This window comes from Plectropomus leopardus, chromosome 16, assembly GCF_008729295.1.
Source record: "Plectropomus leopardus isolate mb chromosome 16, YSFRI_Pleo_2.0, whole genome shotgun sequence".
In the NCBI taxonomy this organism is placed as follows: Eukaryota; Metazoa; Chordata; class Actinopteri; order Perciformes; family Serranidae; genus Plectropomus; species Plectropomus leopardus.
In genome coordinates, this window is record NC_056478.1 from 2,395,077 (window position 1) to 2,421,496 (window position 26,420).

At 39.0% G+C, this 26,420-nt stretch overlaps 1 protein-coding gene across 3 annotated transcripts in view; it reads left to right on the forward strand.

Moving 5' to 3' along the window:
• The window catches only part of LOC121955923 (centrosomal protein of 128 kDa-like), a 64,951-nt gene extending 47,364 nt beyond the window's left edge, over positions 1 to 17,587 (forward strand). For 2 of the 3 annotated variants that reach the window (XM_042504011.1, XM_042504012.1), the window contains exons 20-25: positions 3,182 to 3,231; positions 4,559 to 4,582; positions 9,377 to 9,454; positions 11,831 to 11,944; positions 14,895 to 15,003; positions 17,474 to 17,587. In XM_042504011.1, the coding sequence (XP_042359945.1) occupies positions 3,182 to 3,231; positions 4,559 to 4,582; positions 9,377 to 9,454; positions 11,831 to 11,944; positions 14,895 to 15,003; positions 17,474 to 17,547 (449 nt within the window). In that variant the 3' untranslated portion in view covers positions 17,548 to 17,587. The remainder of the gene's footprint in view (positions 1 to 3,181; positions 3,232 to 4,558; positions 4,583 to 9,376; positions 9,455 to 11,830; positions 11,945 to 14,894; positions 15,004 to 17,473) is intronic. The other variant, XR_006106646.1, reaches the window with a different exon arrangement.
• The last annotated feature ends 8,833 nt before the right edge of the window (positions 17,588 to 26,420 follow it).

Sequence of the window (26,420 nt, forward strand, 5' to 3'; positions counted from 1 at the left end):
CGCTTTGTGTCTAAAGGGATTCACCCCGAAAATGAAAATGAGTTAATATCTGCTCACATTCATGCCGATGGAAAGTTGGGTGAAGTTTTATAATCCACAAAACGCTGCCAGGTGTTTCACTCATCTATATTCAAACATTATAAATACATTACATAGGTCATCCAATAATTTTGTATTTTAGTAGTTGATATTAGTTTAAAGGACATTTTTTTAAAAAAAAGTGTGTATATAGCTGTGACTCCTACGCTGAGCTCTCATTCTTATTACCAGGGGCAGATACAGTGATTGGGGGGCCCGGGGCCCACAAGCACATGACCTTATTTTCACCCTTTCTCTAACTGGGAATTGGCAGCTACAGAGGAAGTAGGCAGACTCAACATTTTTCCCAAAGTAAAATGATTAATAGCACAAAAGTTGGCCTTTTATCAGCACAACGTGCTTAAATTTACCTGAAGTTTGTTTAAGATGGAGCTTTTCATTTTCATATAATACTGGTAAGTTTAAATGAATAATAATGCATCATATGTTTTTTACGCTCCAACAAACCATGGTCAAATAAAACCGTGTCAGTGAACTATGTGGGCAAAAAAACAAACCAAAAAAAAGCAAAAAAGAAAATAATCATTAATTAATCGTCATCGAGGGAAAATGTTCAATTAACAATTAATTGTGATATTGACTCGAGGCATAATCGCCCAGCCCTTATTATATGTGTGTGTGTATATGTGTGTATATATATATATATATATATATATATATATATATATATATACTGATATATATATATATATATATACTGTATATATATGTATGTATATGTGTGTATACATGTGTATGTTTACTTTTTACTTTTTAAATTTTATTTTATTTTTTTACTTTAAGCATACTATTTTAAAGCCGTATCATTCAGCTCTAATCTGGCATGAATTCAGGACAGTCTGAGATCAGACTGCTGAAGTAAAAATGATCTAATGCGGTTGTCGTTTCACTGGAGACATTTAGATCCAACTTCTAACTTTGTTAATTCGGTTGATACCTTAAAGGTTTCGACCTAAATTTGCACACACACTCATATAGACTCCCTGCTGTCATTAAGGAGACATCAGCATGTTGCTCTGTATCAGTGAAGAGCTTCTCACATTATGAAGGTTGTGTCTGATTCTCACTTCTCATTGGCTGACTCATGTTTGAAGCCGCCATAAACATCGCAACAGTCACTTTAAACAACAAACTAATCAAAACACAGAACTTTACACAATAAATGTTATTGTTAAGTTGCTTTATGATATAAACTTCATAATGATTAAAAAAATTAATGTTTTGACCATTTTCTTTCTTTTTTATTCTCCCCATTATGTTTTTCCAGCATTTCATTAAAACAGTCAGTGCAGAGCCTGTTTTGTTCAGCATAATGCAGAGCGGAGTAAAGTCGAGTAAATATTGTGGCATTTGCTTAATAAGACTCTATTGCTAAATGAAATCAGAGTTATTCCTTTGAATAAACACCTCATTAAGCAACCAGCCAGTGATTGTAATTAAAAACAATTTGCTGTTGCAATCAACAACAAACACATGCAGAGTTTGTCTCTCCTCCACCTGTTCGAGTAAAAATAATCTACGAGCAGCAAGCTGTGTTTGAGACATGTCGGGATGGACGTCATTCATCACGTGATCAAACTGCTGTGTGTGTGTGCTGGAAGGTTTAGAGACTCGGCCTGTTTTCTTCATCCTTATTGATTAAAACGGATAAAACCGATCATCGAGCGGCGTGCTGCTGCTGCTGCTGGTGTGTGTCTGTCCCACTTCACTCGTTCTGCCCCTAATCCTGATCCAAGTCGTTTAACCCTTCGAAACCTTCTGAGCAAATTGGCTGGATTTCTTTCAGAAACATGGCAAGAACACAACAAGCAACTAATCAAGAAACTGGCCAAAAATTAGCAAGAAATTAGAAAAAAAAATTACAAGCAAATCTGAAAATAAGCAGCAAATAAGAAAACAAAAAAAACGAGACAAGTTAAAATAAAGTGCAATTAAAAGCCCAGGCTACTTTTTGTTTAAATCATTTAACTCAGCAGGTGTCTATATGGACAGGCTTTTAACTCCTTTCACACAAAACTGTTCAGCAAAGATAGAAAAAAAAAGCAAATTATTTAATTAACCCTTTGAGACCTCCGCAAATGGGCTCTATTTGTTTATTAATTTATTTTTCAAAAACATGGGAAAAATGAGCATCAAAAGAAGAAATTACCCAGAAGTAAGCAAGAAATCTGTGAAAAGTACAAGGAAATTACCTGAAAATTTGCCAAACAACCTAAAAAAAAACCAACAGAAAATGAGAAAGTTAAAAAATAAAATTTAATTTAAAAAATGAGAGAAATGACCTGGAAAAAAATGCTAAAAAATTATAATAATTCTGCAAAATTATTTTAAATCTATAATTGTGATCATTATGAATATAGTTTGATAGACATTTTCCCCTGACTTTTTCTAAAATAGTCTTCTACATCTACTTTTTCTTTGCGTCTGTTGTTTACTATGTAGATAATACTACACTTCTTCTTTAGTGCTCATGGTGTCAGTAAAATTAACTGAATAATTGAATTGTAGAGACTCTTACCAAGTTAACGATGTGTGTAGCGTGTCCATATTGACCAAAGTTACATATATGCATATTTGTATGTGTGATCTAAGCAGCTAATTATTGTTATCTCCAGCAGGTATCCAAAAACCCGTTTTTTTAACATCCAAATAACTTTAAAAATGAACTGCATGGTAACCAGACTGAGCCTCTAATTAAAAGGCATTATTTGTCAAAATGTGTCGCCACACCGGACTTGTAAAAAGGACTGGGCTCATGGCAGAGTAATTCAACATAAATGAAGAATAAAGTCTGCAGTAATTGTTTAGAGTTTAGTTTTAGAACCTTATCTCTATTTTCCCAATGTTTAGTACCTAATTATGTAGATATTTTCAGGATTTTTAAAGTGTTTCTAATCCTGGATGGCAAATTTCCTTGAATCTTTTTCTTTTGCATGAGGTTAAAATGAAAACACAAAGTATAGATCTCACATTACAGATGGAGAATAAAGTCGACATATGCCTTAATTGAATGTCAACAGTTTGACACTGTGCCGGCGAATCTGCTGCTTTCCCAACTCATCAGCCGTGATGTTTCTTTCAGAGCTGCTGGAGCGAAGTCGCAGGAAGGAGGAAGAAATGAGGAGCCTTCAGGTTAGCATTTTATGTCTTTATTAATCCTTATCTGTTTGTGTCTGTAAATCTGCACCGTAAACAGAAGATTTTTTAATATCCAGCTGGCCTGATTTCAACCACGCTGCCAAAACCAGACAGCTGGTACTATTTTTATTTATACAGCACGCTGCCTTCAAATCCTTTTTTGCATATCTGTTGGGGTGTTTCTCGAGTAACTGCTGGGCTTCTGATTTCTGCTACAAACATTAGCACACAGCCGCGGGCCTGACAGACTCCTCGCAGCCTTGCTTGGACAAGTAGCTAATTACTGCAGACACGAGGCCTTGGAGTTTAAAAGCCACCAGAGACCTTGTCTCCGTCTCGCAGCACCACAGCAGCTACACTTGGCAGGCCACCAGCTCACCTAGTCTGGATTGGACTGGCCCCCAGCGCCTCGCCGACCCTTTGCTCACCATTAAACAGCAAAACATAGACCCGCACACACACAGCAAAGTGTCTGCTAAGCATTCGTTCTTTCCAAACGTGTGTTTGTGCACCCCAGTGTGTGTGCGTGTTGTGTGTGTGTTGTCCCATCTGTGGCTGCATGATGGCACCTGCCAGAGCTCGCATGCAATTAATCAGCCTTCTCAGACCCAGCCGAGCTTTTAATTATGAAGGATGAGGAGAGAGAGATGTAGAGAGGGAAGACGGATAGAGTGAGAGACGTCGACGAGTTAAAAAAAAAAAAAGTCGGGAGGGTGGACTGAGGAAAAGAAAGTCCCGTTGTTACAAAGTGACAACACATTACAGGCGGAGGGGGAGCGGCAGCCGGCCGGGGGGGAGAGCAGGTGTGTTTTTGAGTGGCAGATAAGAGGCATAGCATCACTTATGCATCGTTAGAGAGGGAACATCAGTCAGGAGCGGGACGAGCGGCGTGCAGTTTGTCTCTGTGTGTGTGTGTTTGTGTGTCTCTCAGTGTGTGTGATAAGAGGCCTGTTGTGTGCTACAGACTCCCCAGCCCCCGCATTTCCTTCCCTTGTTACCTATTTGTTGGAACACTCTATTCCTCTCTCCTGTCACTATTCACACACACACACACAATAATACACACACACACACACACACACACACACACACACAATAATACACACACACACACACTAATACACACACACACACACACACACACACACACACAATAATAGACACACACACACACACACAATAATACACACACACACAGGGTTTCTACCATTTTAAAATGTTATCTGGACTCACGGTCTGGTTCGTTTTGTTAGTTTGAACCTTGCTTTGGCGTTGGTTCTTACTTTATTTCTAATGTTTCTGTGTTTTTGTGTCTTTGCAGGATCGTGTTCTGGATCTGGAGATGGTAAGGTTTGATTTCTTTGTTCAAAATAATGAGTACAGTTAACGCAGGGTTTCCCACATTTATTTATGGCAGGGCGCTACTTATAAAACTAGGGATGTCACGATCCGAGCATCGGGAATATTTAGCTCGCAGAGCCTCTGATCCTTTGTTTTATGTCAGCTGTCACACAGATACTTTTACTTTGACGCAGAGCAACACAGAGCTCCGCTCCACTAAACTCTGTCTCTCCTCTCTGCTGAACTTAAGAGCAGCAGCTGAGCCGTGCCCACCGCAAAACATCATTAACAAAAACAGTGTAAGACTGCCTATTTACGTCATTTACCGAAATTATGAGCACTCATTTCATTTTATCTCAGCTGCGTTTTGCTTTCGGCTGTAACGCACGGTGTTTCTCCGCTCTGCTCTGAGCAGAGACAGCGGTGTGCAGCTTCCTAAAGAAACACTGAACACTGAGAAGAGAAATGAAAGACCTGTGAGCAAAAAGCCAACATTTCTTATTTATTAATGAAGAGTAATCAGCCCCCAAAAATGTGCAGATGAAGAAAAGAAGCAGTCAACTGCGACTACGGATCATTCAGGTGCATGAGCACAGCTCTCTGCCTCACTCAGACGCGCGCACACACACACACACACACACACACACACACACACACACAGCAGGGGTTCTGCAGGACTCCAGTCACATTTTGGAGCACTACTGTAATTTGAAAATACTATTAATATATTATCTCAAGAGCTAGTAGATGTTTCCAGCTTACAGTGAACTTAATGAGTGGTGGTGGGAGTAGTGCGAACAGGTGAGGCGTGTGTATCTGGAAAGTTCGAGTCGCGACTATTTAGTCACATTTTGCGACCACGGAGCACCAGTGCGACTTGCAAATATCAGTAATACATGAACCGGAGTGCCGTCAGTTTGTTGCTGCTCACAGGGAGTGAATCCTCGGGTTTAAGACGCTGCGGTGTCTGTTTAAATGTGCTAACGCTGACAACAAACTGCTGACAACAAACTGTTGACAGGAGGCTTCAAAGCCGGCAGCAAAAACATCGACACTTACGGACTGAGACGAGCCAGGTCCTTCAAAATAAAAGCACCATGGGTCCTCGTTTGATTTAATTACAACAATACGTCTTAAAACCCCATTATAAAAGTGATTAATTTAACTTATATCCTTATTTGTTAATTATTATAACAGCTGTTTTTTAACTCAATTATTTGACAGTAGCTATTTTTACTTTATTGTACTTTATTTGACATTATTGTAACTGCGGTCCATTCAGTATTTTTTATTTTAGGAGTTAACATTAGTTTAGAGGACATTTAAAAATGTAAATATTTATCGTGTATCGCAATATAGCTTTTAAATATCGCAATATTATTTTTAGGCCACATCGCCCGGCCCTACGTGCTGATATTCTCGTGCATCCTTGGCGTGAGGTCTCACATTTCGATTATCTAATCAGATTTGATTTTAGCGTGGGCCTGCTCAAGCTGTGCAGATCCTGCTTTGATTTTGATAATAAGACAGAAGCTCATTTTAATGGCTTTTCAGTGTAGATTGTGAATGTGACATGGTATGTATGCTGAGGTTTATAGAGCTGGCAGTAATGAGATGCCCCGGAGTTATTAAATTAGAAGTGGTGTTGACTTTGAGCCTGACTCGGTGCAGCTGTGTAGGCATGTTCACCTCAGGCTGTGTTTGTTTAGCAGCCCGTCGAGGCTAACGCGGGGTTAGAAATGATTGCTTTAGTCAAGGCTCAGAGCTCTGTTAATCATCATAAGTCTTGCTGACGGGGTTAAGAGAGGAGCTGTACTGACAACGCAGTATTGACCTCAGCGAGGTCCGAGCGGTTAACGTCCACCACCAACATCCTTAATCAGCGATTAGATCACAGAAATTACCGAGCTCTACTGAACGCCGATATTGACCCGAGCCCTTTTTACTCTTTGAAATAATAAATAAATAAATCTGTCTAATGTGCACTGTCCATCCATCACAATTATGTGGCACGCTTGGCCACTTCAACCTTAAATTAGCTGTCGTGAGGAAGAAGAGGAAATACCTCCGCCCACCGTTGAGTCAAATAATTTCTGCTTGCCACAACAACAGAGAGCGGCAGGATGCATCGACTCATCCGCCGCTCGGCTCGGGCGCTCGGGATCAACCACAGAGTCTCAGCTGTAAGTCAGCTCAGTAAGTCCGTTCAGTGTAGCAATCAGCGTGACACCTCGTAACAGCCGGCTCTTTTGATGCTTTAATGCTCCGCGTGAATGGGAACTGGAAGCTATTGAAATGCGCAGCGGAGAGATGAATAGGATGGAGAGCTCGAGCGGTTACTTAATCAAAGGTTGCTCTCAGCTTGAATTGATCAGAGTGTCTGACTTCATGTCTGTTAACATGAAGGTTTGAAGGGGAAATTTATTAACTGCATTCACAGAAAAAAAAATTTAAGATGGAAAAAAACAAGCACCAATATCGCCTAGAGGTTTTTATTAAACAAATACACGACTAAAAATTACATCTTTCACGTCCTTCTTGTTACCGGGTGGTTTAAACCATTCAGCATCAAAAGAGGTAAAATTATTCTACATTTCATCAGACATGCCAAAATTTTGTCCAAATTCCATTCAGTAAATACAAATCAGTGTCCATTTCCTGCCCCATTAACCATCTAACAATCCAAACCCTTTCAGATTCATCATGTGACTCTCGGCTGGCGCTCGACCCCCAAAGCATCGGAATAAACAAAACATAAAGTAGTTAAGGTGGATTCTGTATCAGTGCAAAATGCCCGATTCAATGTCTTTGTTATCCATCATTTCCCTACTTTATAATCCACATTTCCACATTAATCCACATCCTCAGTTTTCCCTAAAAGACAGCATCGTCCGCTCATTACGTCACGTTTCCGTCTTTATTTTTTAACCCTTAGAGCCTGCTCTAATATCACACTTCGTACACTGCTCACAAAACGCACTTTTTAAAATCAGTGTAAAAGTATTATACATAAATATTATTTTTTTGCTTTCATTTTGTTTATTTTTGTAACCAACGTCAGTCCTAATTATAATTATCACATATTAAATAATTTTCTGAATTTTAACCCTTTAAATGCCAGGTTTTTGTCATGATGCCACTAAGTTTTAAGATGAAAAAAAAAAGAATTAATTTTGACATACTACATGCAAAGTAGACTTTTTTATTATCACAGCCTCATTTTTGAACATAATTATCGTTTGTGCAGTGTCAAATACTCAGACTTGTACCGCTCTGCACACAAAATGCGCTTTTCAAAATCAGGCTATCAAAAATAAAATACATTCATATGATTTTCAACTTTAATTGAGTTTATTTTTTTAACCATCATCAAACCTAATCATAATTATCAAATATTCATTAATTTTCAGAATTTTAAGGTGGATACTATATTAGTGAAACATGCCCAATTTCGATCCCTTTGACATCTATTATTTACCTGCAGCTTCGTCCATTTTTCCACATCAATCCACGTCCTCAGTTTTCCCTAAAAAACAGATTTGTAAACTCATTGAACTCTGTTGCCGTCTTCAGTTTGACTTTCACACTTTTCACAGAGATCGCACCACAGAGCTGCGACAAAGTCTCTTTTTTAGACTGAACCAAACGACATCGGCATCATGTCGCTCCAGTGTGGGATTTTAGACAGCATGCGCACCTCGCCGATGCAAAGAGGTGTGAAAAAAAAAATCTTCAAAAATATAAACTCTATATGAAGCGGTAGATGTAATAGTAAATGAATATGTGGGAAACTCTTGGATCATTGCATCCCAGCAGCCTGTTGAGATCTATTATTCAGTCAGTGACAATATGGAATCACTCTTTGTAAATCTGAACATAAAAAGTGATTCATTTAAAAATGCACTCGAGCTTTATGTGGGCTGAATGCAGGTTTGTTGTGCATACGGATGAATGTTTACAGTTTATTTTAAGTGGGCTGTATGTCTTAATATTCCACATTGTGTTTTATCATGTGGGAGGACATAAATAATACAAAACAGTATCAGCTGTGCCCCCTCGTCGTTTGGGCATTTCATCCCAGATTATCTCTGCAAACACAAAGAGCTCAGCAGCCGCCACAGAGCAGTTAGAGCCCACGGACAGCTGATCCAGCTGTGCAGCCGCCGCCAGTAATCATCCCTTCAGGTGACCCAGGACCGGGAGCGATTTTACTAAATGTGTGTTTCATCGATTGTTTCTTCCCCGCTTCTCCTTCTCCTTCATCTTAGAGTGAAACAGGGAGGCAATTAAGGGAATTGGGATGCAGCCAAAGTATTTATCTGTGGACATTTCTCCATTTGATATTTAGTTGTTGCACTGTCGTGCTCATCCGTTAAATGATAATTATTACTATATGATGTTGGGGGTCTTTACTCTTTTTTTTAAACTTCTTGGTCACATTTTAGATGCATTATTTTTGAATTTTTAAAATTTATTTATTTATATTTTTTATGCATTTTTTTTATGATTTTAGCACAAATGCAGATCAGATTCAGAATTTAGACAATTTTATTGATCCCAGATGGGCAATTCAGTTTCGCAGTTTACCACTCATAACAAACAGTTCAAACACAGCAGCAGCATTTTGACGTCATCATCGAGAGCTCAGTTAAATGGTTTTACAGTGAGTCATGTTTGTAGTTGTTACAGATTTAAATAGTTTGAGTTAAATGACTAAATATCAGTGTCAGACAAACCAAGAAACTAAAAATGCCATTTAAATGAACAGTTTTTATGTGTTCATGTGTGTTTTCTTCAGAACACGAGAGTCGCTCTGGATCACTTGGAGTCGATTCCTGACAAACAGTGTCTGATGGAGAACTTCAAAGATTTGGAGGTGGGTCCATTTAAAGACTCATTTTTTTCTAAATAAGGTGCGTTAAAAAATGAAAACATTAAAACACATCAAATGAATATCATGCAGAAAACCACTAAATAATGTCCTCTTACTGTCATCAGTTAGTGTTAAAGCCAGGGCTGGACCATACGGCAACAAATAATATAGCAGTATTTTTTTCCGTATTAATGGATGTTTAACACAATATTTAATCTGATTGTGCTGCCAGTTTGAAGAGCATCATGATAATGACTGAAGCCAGAGGATTTTAGAATATAGTTTATTTAATTGTACAAAATAGAATAACATTTGACTGTGCAACAATAAAACCAAATTCACACACACATAAATAAATAAAAAAAATAAAAACAAACAAAAAAAAAAAATCAGGAACTGAGGAAACACCAGAGGTAGGATAAAGCCTATAAATACAAAGATAAAAATAAAGAAATAGGCAATAATAAATAAATAAAATGTTTGGTTTTTTTAAACCAACATCAGTCTTAATCTAATATCAAATATTCGTTAGTTTTCATTTAACCCTTTAAATGACAGGCTTTTGTCCTGATACCACTATGTTTTAGATGAAAAAAAAAACACAAAAATGTATAATTTTCTAAATGCTAAGTAGATAATTATTTTTTGATGATCACAGTCTGGGATATGTCAGTGATCAGCAGCTACATTGATTGTGACAGGTGGAAATAGCATGTATTTCCTCCATATGCCAAATATGGTCAAAATGACCTCATCAGGTGGAAAATAGTCAAAATGACAAATTCAGAGTCAAAAGCCCAGAATGACACCCAGAAATAATACAAGTCCTGTTTTTCTGCTCTGATGGCTGTGGGATCAAAAATGTCAGTTTGAATGGGTTTCAATGGAGCATTTTTGGACCTGAACAGTCTGAATGTAACTATTTAGTTTCCACAGTGTATTTTAGACTTATTGTAGGAGCTGAGCTGCAAATTCACTGATTACACTCAAATACACAATCTGGACTACATTTAGGACATATGCATCAACACACACACAATTATCAAAAAATGAAAGATGAAAATGGCACAAAATCATATAGATGGCATTCAAATAGTTTCATAGTAAAATATTTCTAAAATATCTCCCTACTTATCAACTATATGTAAACATTTAACATAATAAAATGGTGTGGTCACTGCAGACCGTCACTTTCTGCGCTTCGGCGCTTTAACGATATCCAAACAGTTGATGTGGTGTTAGCTCGTCTGTCAGCACCTCCTCAGCCCAGAGGGATGATGTGAGTTCACTTCCAGCTGTGTGGCTGTGAAAAACAAAGCAGGTGTGGATTAACAGAGAGCTTCGAGTTCCTGTTGCTGCTGTTCGGCTTTAAATTTAGGAGCTCTGTTACAGTTTGATTGTTTTTGACTCAGTTTGAAAACTTTCTCATCCTACATCTTAGCAGCACTCTAAAACATATATAATATATAAGATATTCATATATAATCAGCGCTGCCTACTTTTACTGCAGTTTATAGAGTGATTGACAGCCGTGTCTTTATGTTTTTATTCACAGATATACTTACGGTTATTCGTAGTCGGAGTCGTTATTGGTTCAATATATGGAGTTCTTGCTGACGCTCCTCCTACATGTAAACATGACTTTTTAAAATTTTTTTTTTACTATTTAATTTTTTCTTACCATTTTATTTCATTTAAATCTTTTCCAATTTGAATGTAAAGCTGCAAGTTTACCCACTTTTTTTAAAGGGCAGAATTAATTGAAAATAATCAAAAAATAGGTAACAGTGACAAGACAATTATATTTATATCTATAATAATTTTGTATTTAGATAATTTTACAGAAAAAATAAAATACTTAAAATGAAGACTTTTTTAAATTATTTTCAGCGCTTTTTCAAGGCATTGTTCTTGTTTGTTTTTTCACTCCTTTTTCTTCCATTTATTTGCTTGTTTTCATGTCATTTCTTTTCGTTACTTGTTGCCTGCACACAATATTTTTAAAAGAAATAAAAAACAATTTGCTCAGGTTTCAAAGGGTTAACTGACTTAGAGAGCGACTCAGGAGACGGTCAGGAGACTGTGTTTGACCTGTAACATTAACGGCAGCGACAGAGCGTTCGCTGATTTTTCTTATATTTACTTTAAATTTATTGTTTAAAATGCTAATTGAAGCGTTCAATAAATAGATTTCAAATTGCGCTTGTTGGTTGTCGGCTGATTTACATTCCAGCACTTCACAATTAATACGAGTGTGTTAAGTTACTCAAAATGCCCAGCTCCAATATAGTTTCAGCCAATATGAGGTAAAAAGTTATTTCTAGGCGGGCGTTTCGTCTGGCTGGTTACAGTGACGCAGCCTTCGTTTTGTGCCAACAGGAGTCTCAGCGGCAGAGGGAGCTGGTCGAGCAGCGCTACACCAAATACAAAGAGATCGTCTGGGACCTGCAGCACCAACTGGACGAGTCCAAACGCAGGATCCAGGAGTACAGAGTACTGCACACACACACACACACACACACACAGACACACACACACACAGAGTCCAGTAGTCTAGAAAAATGAGCTCTCTAATGCCCTACAAGAGCCGCACTACCAAACAACAGCCCACACTTTTTTTCTATTTCAGTCACTAATTGCGGCGCTTTGTTCAAACAGCAGCCGTTTGGACGAGCATCGCCTGACATGAGAGCCATTTCTGAGTCGAGCTCGCCCACATCAGTGCCGATGTGTGCAGCGCACCTCATTTGCAACTTGTATGAATAAATGAATAATTCCTGATGCTGGTAATGCATCACGGGTGGACAGAGAGGGACAAGCTGGCACAAACGTACGTTCAAACTAAACCTGAGTTATAAGCGTGTTTGTTAATTGCTGCAGTCATCTTCGAAGCTTTCAGGGGAACCATCAAGACGTCATTGTTGACAGCTGATTGCCATCAGCAGTTTGCAGCTTCCCCTAAACAGCCGTACAGTCACTTTTTAAATAGTTTTAATCTGCCAGATTACCCCGTCGGTTTGCCAAATGAGTCCCGTGCTGAGTGATAAGTGGCGATTGCATTAGCTTAATAGCTGCTGCCCACCCGGGGTTTGTTTAAGGAAAACGGATGGATGGATCGTCCTTACAAGACTTCCATCTCAATCAGAGTCAACAACAACAAACAGCCTTCGCTCTGAACGGCGGCTCACAACAGCAGTGTGTAAAGCCGCGTTCAGACGGGATTATTTGTTGGCCGTCGTTACAGGATATCTGTAATGTTAATAATCTATAAACACATGATAAAAGAAATCTGTAATATGTTTCTACCTTCAAGAGGCAGCAGTGACTCGGCAGGCCTTTCAACACAATCAAAAAATATTAAGAGATATGTGTTGAGGCCCGGACGCTCGTGGCTGCATGTTTACAGGCAAATAAACATCTGCAAAAACAGCTTTTATCACACACATGGCCGCAAACGCCGCATAGAGGGACTCAAATCACTCACGTCCCAAACAGAATATTTTATCACTCTGTCGAGCTCCTGGGATGCTCAAACAAGCCGAATCTGGCCCACTACTGGCATTTAAAGGGGCTTTGAATTTGTTTTTGTGTCGCCGGTGTGCGCCGTAAAGTGTGTAACTGTGAGACAAACCTCACACAGAGACACTCACACTGTTTGGTTACTGCTTTTAAATTGTGAATTTTATGGGACCAAACGGTGTGGCCAGATCCTCTGTCTTTCACCAACACATGGACAGACAGAGAGAGTAAAAGCTCGACCAATGTTGGTTTTTCAGGGCAGATACGATACCTTTAATTAAGTTAATGAGACCAATAACCGATATTTGGAACCGATTCATTTGATATTTATGATTAGAAAAAAAATTAACTAATTGAAAGTAGAAAGTGAAAAGATTTAAAGTACATTTTGTGTGCAGAGCGATACAAGTGTTTGTAATATTAGAGGGGGCCTTAAAGGGTTAAATATCTTTCAGCTGTTTTTCAGACAAAAATTAACAATTCGAAGGCGTCACCTCAGACGAAGAGAAATTGCAACAAGCATTTTTTCACTTTTGCCTGATTTATATTTCCCTCACAGACTAAATTATCAAAACATAAATCAAAAAAATAGTCTGCAGTCTCCACTTTAACCCTTTGAAACCTGAGCAGTTTGGTTTAATTTCTTAAAAAAACACGGGGAGAAGGTATCATCAGGCAAACAAGACATGGCCCAAAAATTAGTTAAAAATTAGTTAAAAATAAACAAATAAATAAATAAAAATAATAATAGTAATCTTTATTTATGCAGGACTTTTCAAGCTCAAGCACAAAGCGTTTCACAAGTAAAAATGTTTACAGAATAAAATAAATGACACCCATGCAGCGCTCCCCTGCCCACTAATGACAAAACCAAAATTAAGAACATTAAAACCCAAATAACAAAATAGAAATGTGTACAAAAACATATGAGGTTGCAAGGTTAAAAAAATACAATTTCCTAATAAGTAAATACATTTCATTTCCCATTTTATTTAGCAGTTTATTCATTTTCATATTTATTTGCTTATTCATGTATGTATTATTTTCTACTTAATTTAATCCCCATTTTATTTTCCATTTGACATACTTTTTTAAATTGATTAAATTTATTTTTGTTATTATTTATGCATTTTTTAATGTGTTAGTTTCCCTATTTGCCTCCACAGGCAAATGAGGGGGGCTGGTCTGTGTGTCACGGGGGTTTCAACTTTCCGCCTATTGTAAAATGATACATAGATAAATAAATAAATAAAAGAATAAATACATTTGTAAAATGGGAGTTCAAATAAAGAGGAAAATAATACATAAATTAATAAGCAAATACATATGAAAATAAATAAATTAATAAATAAAATGGAAAAATAAATGGGCAATTACATATATTCATTTTTGGCATTTTCATTTATTAATTGAGGCATTTATTTATTCATATTTAATTTTGTCAGTTTCAGTCAGGAATAAAGAAATTACATGTGGGTGACTCAGTGATTTGTGTGACTCCTCGTGACGTTGGCTATTTAAATATCCTTTGACAAATATTTCCACAAACTGAGTGAACTGCAAGGTTTCTCTACAATACAACTTCTCATGTGAATAAAAAAACAGAACTGTAGTCCTGTTAATTAATATTTATTGTTATTATAACAGCTTAAACTTCATTCTTAGCGCGTCTATCATCAGTTATCTAACAAACTCAAACCAACTGTCTTTCACGATAAACTCAGTGGACAAACTACAGTTTTTTCCTGTGATGTCTCTCCTCCTTTCATGATGGTAAATGTGTTGGACTTAAGTTTCTGACTTCCATCTACTGAAAACAAAGCAGAGGCACATTTCTTTCAGGTGTGTAAATGTGCATGACGGTCTCACAGTGCCGCTGCAGACCTTCAGCCTTTAACAGCTCTTGTGTCTTCTTGTCTTCCAGGACGAGAAGCTGGACGCCACCTCCAGGAGCCTGAGACTGGCTGCTCTTTCCTCCTCCATGAAAGGCTCCGGCACTCTCCGTAGCAGCTCGCCGAGATCCGACACACTGAGTGAGTATTTAAAAGCTACAGGCGCTGCGCTCTGACAGCTTATCTATCAGCTGTGTTGATGGTTGTCATGGTTTCCTGCATCGCCAGATGATTAGAAAACGTGTACCGATACTTTCAAATGCGCACCTCAGGTCTGCACAATGGCGGCTAAAAAGAAAATCCAGGTTACAGCTAATTCCAAAGCACAGCACATCATTATAAAGCTTAAGTTGTGATATACATAATTACACACGATGGATTTCTGTCTGAAAACACTGTCACTTCTCCGTTCAGTATTTCGACACCCGGAGCTCAAACTTTCCATCAGTTCTCTGCAAGTGTGTCTGTCTGTATCACTGCCAGTGGCTCGGAGCCAAAATCACTTGTAGCACTTTGCTAAGCTGCTTACTGATGTTTGGCACAGTGTGAGAGGAGCGTACTTTTCTGTGGCTTTTTGTGTCTGATTTACCGCCAAGAATTATAGTGTCCAAAACATATCTGTGGCTGTTTAACACGAGTGTTAATATACAATAAAGTTATCACAATTATTCCTGACTGCGTTGGCAGGAACAGTACGCGCTATTCACTGAAGTACTTCTTACATTGGAGTCTATCAATTAATGATCAAAGGCAGTATAGTACTCCCTCATGTTGGACTGTGATTTACTTTATTATGACTTTTTTATGTCTTTTTGAACAACATGCTATAGTATGAATTTTTGTTCGCTATTTTGGACGACATGCTACAGTATGACTTTTGTGCTATTTTGAACTACATACAAAAGTATGACTTTTTTGTGTTATTTTGGACGGCATATTATGCTATGACTTTTTTGTGCTGTATTGGATGACACACTACACCATGAGTTTTTTACGGTCTTATGGACATCATGGTATCATATGACTTTTTATGGCATTTTGGACATAAAATAGCATGCCAAGACACACCATGGCATATCATTTTGCAAAAACTACCAAAAACACCATAAGATAGCATGTCAAAAACACCAAGGCAATAGTATGGCGACAAATGTCAAAATTTGACATGTCCCAAAACCAGCTGGAAACTGCATCAAATAGCGTGCCATGGCATAGAATTTTGCAAAAACTGGAAAAAACACCATAATATAGCATGTCGAAAAATCGTCTGAAAACACTAAAAACACCAAGGCTAGTATGGCTAAAATTGTAAAATTTGAGTCCCTAAAACAGCTGGAAACCGCATTAAATAACATGCCCGGACACGCAATAGCATAGAAAGTTGCAAAAATGGCCAAAAATACAATAATATAGCATATCAAAAATTTGCCCAAGAAAAAAGAAGGCTATAGTATGGTAAAAATGTCAAAAAATGACATGTCCCGAAAACAGCTGAAAACAGCATTAACTAATGTATCTAAACACGACATAACACATAAAGTTGCAAAAACGGCCCATAACACCACAATATTGCATGTCAAAAACATGACCCAAAAAGTAAAGCAAAGTGTCCAAAAATGACATGTTCCAAAAACAGCTTAAAACAGCATTAAATAGCGTGCCGAAACATGCCATAGAATAGAAACTTGCAAAAACGGCCAAAAACACAGTGATATGGAATGTTCGAAAAAATGACCCAAAAGCAAGTAAGACAAAATGTCAAAAAATGCCATGTTCCAAAAACAGCTGAAAACAACTTAAAATGGCATTAAATAGCGTGCCGAGTAACACCATAGAATAGAAACTTGCAACAACGACCAAAAACACAATAATATGGAACGTCCGAAAAAATGACCCAAAAAAGCAAGGCTATAGTAAGGCAAAATGTCAAAAAATGCCATATTCCAAAAATAGCTAAAAATGGTTGAAAACCTCATTAAATAGCGTGCCGAGTGACGCCATAGCATAGAAAGTTGAAAGAAAGGCCCAAAACACAATAATACGGAACGTCTGAAAAAATGACCCAAAAAGCAAGGCTATAGTAAGGCAAAAATGTCAAAAAATGACATGTTCCAAAAACAGCTGTAAACAGTTGAAGACCGCATTAAATAACGTGCCAAAACACGCCATAGCATAGAAAGTTGCAAAAACGGCCAAAAACACCACAATATGGCATGTCCAAAAAATGACCCAAAAAGCAAGGCTATAGTAAGGCAAAAATGTCAAAAAATGACATGTTCCAAAAACAGCTGTAAACAGTTGAAGACCGCATTAAATAACGTGCCAAAACACGCCATAGCATAGAAAGTTGCAAAAAACGGCCAAAAACACCATAATATGGCTTGGTGATGCATGAGTTCTTTGTCTTCACTGTGATTTTAGTGATTCAGGTCATAATGGCATTTTTACCAGCTAACCGAGATGTTTATGTATTTTGAGATGTTATTCTATCACTGCATTTTCATGATCATATTGTTTTTCCCTACAGTGTCCTGAATCCACCATGTCATTGACTGGTTGCAGACAGCGAATTTAACTGTTTGTCGTTTGCTTCCTGTCACCTGTCTTGCAGCTTTTCACAAACGCCTGACCACTTCAGACTTGGATGACTCCCAAGTCAACGGGGCCAAACCCCTCACAGATTAGCTCAACCTCAAGTGAACCTTTTTCTATATCTCTACCAACCCTAACACACAGCGCGTACAGCGAATTTTACCTGCCTCCTGCTCATCCGGAACGAAGGAACAACTTGAGCGCAGTAGGAGGCCCTGCACTCAACACTAATCCTCCTCTACTACCTCAACCAGGCAATCACTGAAGGTGTTCAAGAGCAGAAAGGTAGGACTGACATTTGACAGCAAACTTCAGAAATCCTTTTGGAGGATGTGAGAAAAGTTAGGACACTGTGAAGGAGAATATACTGTAACGTGTTTAAATGTTATTCACAATAACTTCAGTGATATTGATGGATTTGAAAAATGTTTCACCAAAATATTTGTTACATTTCTTTCAACATTTTAAACTACAAAATATTTCATATTGTTTACTTCATAAACAACTTGTGCTAATCATCATGATGTATTTTTACTGCACTATGCATAAATCTACGCAAACGAAACACTGGTGCCTTTTGAACAAGATGTGATTTTTCTTTTACCAACATACTGTGTTTTCATCATGAAAATGTGTCATCTGTTAATCCATGTTTTGCCACCTCTTTTATTGTATTGATTACATTTGTCTTTGTAATTTTTTTAATGTTCTGCAGTATATATGAATTTGTAAAAACAAACAGGCACAAACATCTATTTTTTATAGAATGAGAAGGAAATATATATAATATCAATAAATCCAAATGTGTGGTTTTCTGTGTCATTTTTGTGCCGTTGGGGACAGATGACAGATGATAGTATGACTTTTTTAGACTAAATACTATACTATGACGTTTTGGTGAGATCTTATCGCTTTTGTCTTCAAGTGTAAATCTGTTTTTTTTTTTTTATTGTTTTTATATTTTATCGCTCTGTAAAGCACTTTGAATTACTCTGTTGTATTAAATATATTATACAAATAAAGCAGCCTTGTTCACCTCGTCTTCGACATACTAAACTGTGACGTTTTATTTTCAACATGCTGCATTTTGCATTCTGCATCACGTTTTTGGCCATTTTTCGATGTGTCTCGACATGCTGTAGCAGGGGTTCCCAAACTTTCCCATGCTACGGACACCCAAATTGCATTAGCCTCTGGCGCGGACCCCCTGCTGCAATCTTTTTTTTTTTTTTTTTTTTAATATACTTGAATTTTAAAATGGCAAAAATCAAACATGCAACCTCTTAATATAATTTCCTCATTTTATTCATAGTATTTCCTCTGGTTTAAAAATTTCTTGTCATTTCTTATTCAAAAGTAGTATTAACAGTGAACATATGTTTCTCCTAAATTTTTTTCTAGATTTCTTTAGTCACTTTTTTTTACATTGTCTTAACAATCAGTGTCTTTCTTCTGTTATAAACAGTCCTTTCTGCTTTCACAATATTCAACAGAAATATGAACAGTAAACATGTTTTTTTCTCTCTCTTTTGTTATTCATTCAATCTTTTGGGGTTGCTGCCCCCAGTGTGCTATGCTATACTACGTGGTTTTCAGCTGTGTTTTTTTGGTCATATTTTGACATTGTTCGACGTACTATACTATTGTAACGGGTGCGGTAGGACCCACTGCAGCACAACAGAGCAGCGAGCAGCTGGTAATGACCTTTATTTAATCTTTTGGCAGGTTGAATGGAGCACAGGTGAGTATAATCAGCTTGCAGGTTAGTAGGGTCAGTTATCAGTTCTGCGATGGAGTAGAGTTCAGAGGTCCAGCAGAGTTCGTAGAGGGCCTGGGGTGGAGGTGGATGATGAAGGGAGTGGCCGGGGGGAGGGAGAGGTGGGGGGTGGAGTAAGTGGAAAAAATCCCACAGCAGCAGGAGAGAGGCAGAGCAGACTGTGACAGAAACCTCCCCGCCCCAGCCTCACGACGTCCCAAAAACAACACCAGGTCGGGTGGGGCGGGTCTAAAACTCCTGGGAGCCAGACCAGTCCACATCCCCAGCTGGGAGGGAGGAGGGGCGAGAGAGAAGGGCTGCAGAATTTCCTCCAGAAGACAGAAGAGATTTGGGGACCCCGGTCGGACACCATGACGACAGCAGCACCAAGTGGGCCGTCTTACTGAAGGGGTCGACCACAGTGAGAATAAGGAGATGTGCAACCATCGACGATGCAGGACTGGGAGAGGCTGAAGAAGTCCTGCTGGGGCCTGATGGGAGGCTTTGAGTTGGCTGCAGAAGTATGGCAGGAGAGTTTGGAGGTGTAGGCCCACTGCAGCACGTCCAACCTCAAGGCTTGTGGGATGCACAGGCAGTTTGGCAGGGAGGTGCTGGGACAAGGCTGCGGCAGTCCTCACTCTTTCCTTATGTCCCAGGTCAGGCTGGCGATGACACGGAGAAGGAAGGATGGTAGCGGTTCACAATGTTTCTTTCGGCAGGTGACAGACGCCGAGAGAAGAAGGCACAGGGGTGGAGCTTCTGGTCAGAGGCTGATCTTGTGAACGCCGTCTTCCTCTCAACTCCCGTTCTGATGCGGACACGGTGGTAGGAGTTGCGAAGATCGAGTTTAGTAAAGATGGTGGCCCCCTGAAGCAGGTCAAAGGCAGACGATACAAGATCTCAGAGTCTTGTCTTTCTTCTCGACGAAGAAGCCCGCCCCAGCTGGGGATGAAGAGGGGCGGATGATGCCTACTTTCAGGGGCGGACAGGGAGTATAGGCGGCCCTTTGATGGCGCAGTTGTAGGGCCAGAGCAGAGAGACGTAGCCTTGGCTTTGCTGAAGACCTGACAGAAGTTGTGATACTCTGTGAGGAACTGGAGCGGAGCAGTGAGGCTTGCTTCAGGCAGGTAAGGTAATGGGGGGGCCTGGTGCCGGTCTCCCAGTCGATGTGGGGGTTGTGCCGGCGAAGCCAAGGGTGACCCAAGATGAGACGCAGACGATGTGGAACCGGATGGACTCACGGTGGTTACCGGATAGGAGCATAGGAATCTGGAGGGTCTGGTGTGTGACCGTGCCGTCCAGGGCCCGAGCAGGAACGGGATGAGGCAGAAGAACCCGCTCGAGCCCCATTTACTTCCAGGAGGACCTACAAAAAAATGACATCCCTGCAGCTTGGTATTGTGACATTGTAACGGTTGATTACTCTCCAAAAAAGCTAAATTAATTTTATGCTACTTTGGAGAGTGAAACAGACCTGCAAGTATGAATTTATGGAAGTTCACTTCCCAAAAGAAGAATGATTCAAGTACCTTTAGTAAATCCAAGCTTGTGGGGTTTTTTGGAGCTTTGCGTGTGTCAGCTGTACAACACAAATCCTTTAAAAGCTCCTGCAGGTGTCTTTTGTACAGCAGCTTGTAATATTCAAAGAGAAGAAAATTAATTGACAGCTAAGTCTCCTTAATAAAAATCAAAGCTTATGTGAGTTTTGGCATTTTTGAACCCACTACAGTCCTAATTTACTGTCTCATCCTCTTAGGAAACACTGCTGGTATCTCTTCAACATCATTTTAAAAAAAGAAAAGCCTTGTTTTTAACTGAGGCAAAGTTTTTTTTACAGACTTATTAACAAAGGCAAAAATAAGTGCTCCACATAGTCCGGGCGATTACAGGTCCGGACGGACAAAATGTGTCTGTGTTTTATGAAGCAGCATCCGGAGAAAAGCAAAGCTCAACCAAGCTTAGAGCATAAATGAGCTGCGAAGCTGTACTAAGCCCTCGCTCAATCCCTCTTTCCCCTTTTAAGTTCTGGGTACATGTGGAAAGCCGAGGTCCAGAGAAAATCTTGAACAATTCTCCAAGCAAACATGACGGCACTTGTTTAGTGACTCCTTAAACATGCTGTAGATTTTACATTTATCTATTGACTCATGGAGGCCGGCTCACTTAGAGGGTTTAGCACTAAACACAGACGGATGGGGTGTCCAGAGAGTCTTACAGATACCTGTAGACTATGAAATTGAAGATTTAGGATTGTTTTTGCTTTGTTGAGCAGAGTTTTAGCAATAATATGCGTTCCCCATCAAGGCTCAAACTTGTGCTCAGACTTGAATTTGAAGATAATGAGCAATCTCTGACTTATGCTTTTCCGCCCTCTCATTCATCACAGTACTGATATCTTCGCATTTGTCTAAATAAATCACATTTGGCAAGTTCAGTCACACTCACAGAGAACCGTGGCTCCCTAATATGCTTCTTTATACTGTAACTCTGTCCCCAGGAAAGTGTCTGCTTATCTAAGCTATATTAGGTTGCAAAACACATGCACACTCATAGATCAGTCCTGCTGCTCCCTGCAGACTAGTTTCCCTATTTACATTCTGCCCCATCATTAGTCCAGCTTTACTCCACTTTGTCAGGTTGAGAGATGGTAATGAATAAATGCAGAGCTTCCCACTGGTTTGTGTTTATTTGTGTTTTCCCACAGAGGAAAAGACCGCCTCTATGCAAAAAAAAAAAAAGTTTATAATCTGCATTTGCACATGCATGAGAACTGTAACACACATCTGTCTGAGCTTGTCAGAATAAATTGCAGTATGACAAGTAAAAATTATTTAAAATGTGCCAGAAGTATTCAGATCTATTCAGAGGGACTCACAGAAGGCTTCTTCCCCTGTCTGCATGAATGCAGAAAGACTCAGAAATCAGGTCATTAGCAGGGTGATGCATGTTTAGAGCTGACAATCACGACACACAACCGGGCCAAAAAAAACAACATTCAGACACACCAACAACGCCACTCAGCTCCCCACTACATGTACTGTTACACAGAAATGTGTGTCGGATGCACATTTAAAAATACTGTTTGTAGTTGAACCCTCAGTGTCAGCTCAACTCACCACTGCATGACCAATGTCCTAAAAAACAAGCCCAAAAAATGCTTAGTATAGCAAGTTTAAAACTACAACAAAGACTTTGTGTCAAGATTCTATACTGACTTTTTTACACACATGCTACACAACTTTTTTTTTTTTTTTTTACATACTCTCACTTTTTTAAAACATTTTTGACATAATAAACTGACTTTTTAAAACATTATTTGAAATGCTTTACTATGATGTTCGCTATGCTGAACTATGACTTTTTTGACCCACAAACTAATTTTTCTCCATATTATACTGACTTTTTTGACATGCTATACTAAGACTTTTTTTTAGTTATTTTGACATACCTTACCATGACTTTTTGTCAAAATGCTATACAATGAATGATTTTTATTTTTTTTTTACATTTTACAAGATGCTATACTATGACGTCTTTTTACATATAAAATTGTCTTTTTTAACAGCGTAAGTCTCTGATGAATATATTAAAACATGGGCAAATGAAACTAACATTCAGTGGAGGTCAGGAGGTGTTACTGTGCTTATTAGTGTCATATCTTAACATTTTAAGCTGCTTCCCTGGTTTGTATTCAATATTTATAGGAATAATTTCACTCTTTGTTACCTTGCACCCACCTAGACAGAAAATTCACATTATTGGTGCGCTAATATAACCTACAGTCACACAACACACACATACAAACATATAAACCCTTCCTTACAAATACTGTGATTCCTAAAGTTAAGGCTCATTTAATATTACCTCACTAAAACGGCCATTAGTAAACACAGCAACGCCTTAGTGTTGCCTCTGCCTCTCACAGCCAATCAGACAGCGGCGCAGTGTTTGCCACCGCTGCTTACTGCTGTTATAGTGCTGGCGTAAGCCTCTGCAGCAGCCACCGAGGCTGATTCCCATTAGAACAAACCTATTTGGCTTGCATTACAAACCCATTCAATCAGGCAGCCATGCTCTGCTTTTTCGTTTAAGCCTGGAGGCTGAGAGTGTATCCAGCCGCTGTCGTTCAATAAGTGAATGGGTTATTGCAGCTGAGTCTCCGTATCAACCTCATTTTCTCCTGGGCTTAGAGGAAGAAAAAAAAACATGTTTTTTGTGCCATTGTTGTGCAACAATTTGTATTTATAACCCATTTTGAAATAAGATGAAGTGCTGCACACTGTGTGCTCGTGGAATATGCAGCAGTCACGGATGAGTGGGGTGATTTCCATGTTTGATGGCGGACAGGTGTGGAGGACCAGTCATTCAGCCTGCCAATCGCCGTGCCAGAATGACCTCTCCTGGCACTGCGAGTGGGAGGCTCATCACGTCCTTTATGCCACGCTCGAGTGTCATCACCGCGAGGACCTGTGCTGAAGCGCATGGAGCAGCTCTGCACGGCCTCGCAGCAACCAGACGGTGACTGCTACGACCCGGCTGTGAGTTGACTTGAGTGACGTGACAGTAACAGTCACACACTCAGTGTCATTAGTTTATTTCTTATCACTCGCTGCATCACATGAATGTGTGATTAGCCTGCGCTGAGGTGCCGGCTCTCAGGCCCAACGGAAGACTGGTCTGAATTTGTTTTTGTGATCCTCCTGTGTACGTTTCTAATCAGCATATTATACTTCAAACTGCTGATTCTGAAACAGGTTTGGATGAAATCTACAAAAAAATGAAGTAAAAGCACTTGTCTGTGCAGCTGCAGTGATATCAGTGACCCTGGTGAGCGTCGAGGCCGTTTACACGGCGACAGTTCTTGCATGAAACATTAAACTTTTGTTGGGGTTTGGCCTTTTGTTCACATGACAACAGCATTTTGGGGGCCTGAAAATGCTAAAAAAAACACCAAAAAAAAAACATGTTTGGAACATCTCACATGTAAACAGGTTGACCTCCCAGAAATCCCTCATACGTGGCCGCTCCCGCGTATGAGAGGCTCGCCTTCCCATTGTCGCTCCATTTACACACACAAGTCACCTTTAATTGATAACAATGACGGCTAGTGCGGTGGCCGCAACGGAAATAAACCTGTTTTTAACATCCATCGCCATGGTTACTGGGATGTTATCACCAGAGGAGAGGTCGCAAAGCATCACTCAGTGGAAACGCAGTCATCTCACAATTGTGTTTTATCGACATTTCGACAATATCGCTTAAGTTTTGTGCAAATCTATGATGGAAGCCCGTCCAGAGAGACCCAACGCAGAGCGACGCTGTCTATGCACGGGAGGAGCAACCGTGTGGTCGTCTTGTAGAGGTCGTGATGTGCGGACAGTTGAATCTCACTACCACAAACCACGATTACCAGATCTAGAATCGGATTCTGATACTGATTCTGATTCTGATTCTATCCAGAAACATGGAGAACTATAAAGCAGCGGCCAACAATGTAAGAAAATGCAAAAGGGTCTAAAATTACAGTGACATGATAGATGGTTGTTGGATCTATCATTCATATTATCATTAAAAAACTCACAGAATCTGCAGAAATCTCTGCACGTAAGGATCGAGGCTGAAGACCAAAACTGAGTGCCTGTGACCTTTGACCTCTCAGACCGCACTGCATTAAAAACTGACACGACTGTAGGGAGGATATCACTACATGAGCTGAGGAACAGTTTAGAAAACCACCGTCAGTCCATCGCTGCATCTACAAATGCTCAGGCTCTAACGAGCGAGAAATCCATAAATCAACAACATCCAGAAACACGGCAGATTCTCTGAGCTCATCTGAGACGGACTGACGCTGCGAGAAAGACGGCATATTTACAAAAACATCGATCAGTCCGGACATTGATCTGGTCTTTGTACCAAATTCAACTGAGCGTAGGTCAAAATGGATTTGCAAATCATTGCATTCTTTTCTAAAATTTACTTTCTACTACGTGTGGGGAAAAATGATGCTATGTAGAGTAATTTAAGCAATTTCTTTTTCAGTTAAACTCCTGAAACCTGAGAAGTTAGTTTGACTTCTTTCAAAAACACAGTAAAAAAAAACAGTCCTACAAAAAATAGCAAAAGGTGACAAGAAAATGATCTGAAAATGATCTGAAAATTCTATGTTTTTAAATCTTTAAGCACTTCTTTGTGGGTTTTTGTGGGTTTTTTTTTCTTTTTTCCTCCTAATTTTCAGGTAATTTTCTTTGAACCTTTTACTTATTTCTTGCTCATATTTGGGCTAAACCTGAGAAAATTGCCTCGATCACTTTTAAAAACATTGGAAGGCAAAACGCAACAAAAATAGCAATTACTGCAAATATTATCAAGAAATATGATTAAAAAAACAAACACTAATAATTTAAAAAAAGAAGAGAAAAAATCAAAAAAGGCAAACAAGACATGGAGAAGCTTAAAAACGTATAATATTTCTGTGACATAAATTTAAATATCTAATTATGATAATTATAGAAATATTTTTCTTTAGCTTTATTTCCATTGACATTTTTCTTTAGCTTTAAGAAAAAATCTAAATCTACAAATATGTTGCAATTTGTGGAACATTTCTTACCAAGAGGTTCAAATGTTTTTGAAAAAAAAATCTCATCAGGTTTAAAGGTTTAAATTCTTCTGAAAAGGCGTCTGAAAGCAGCACAGGAAAGTGATGTCACTCCAGGTTTCAAAGGGTTAAACTGGCTTTAACCACAAACTTTGTAACTGGAGCAACTAAATCCTGCTGTTGTTGATGTTTGTTTCACCCAGATTTCCTGCAGCTTAAGGTAAGTGGGATTCAAGACTTTTTAAGACTTTTTTAATACAACTTGGGAGTAAAATTAGACTAGCTTTTTATAGAAGCCAATAGCATTCATTCAATTAATTATTTTCTGCGAGAGGCTGGCGAGAGAAAAAAGGCCTCATGATAAATTCAGTATTGGATTTGCAGAGTGTTATGGGGGGGGGGGGGGTCACCTTTAGCAGCAAAAAAGGAGCCAAAATAGTTTTCTTGACAATCTTGATAAAAATGTCCCACTTATCGCTGAAATTTTCTGTTTTTGATCGGTATCACTTAATGTATCCAAACCACCTCAAACTCCAGCTTGAGTTTTTATGAATTCAAACAGCAGCACAGACAGAACCGCAGTCAGACGGCCTCAACAATTATCTGCCG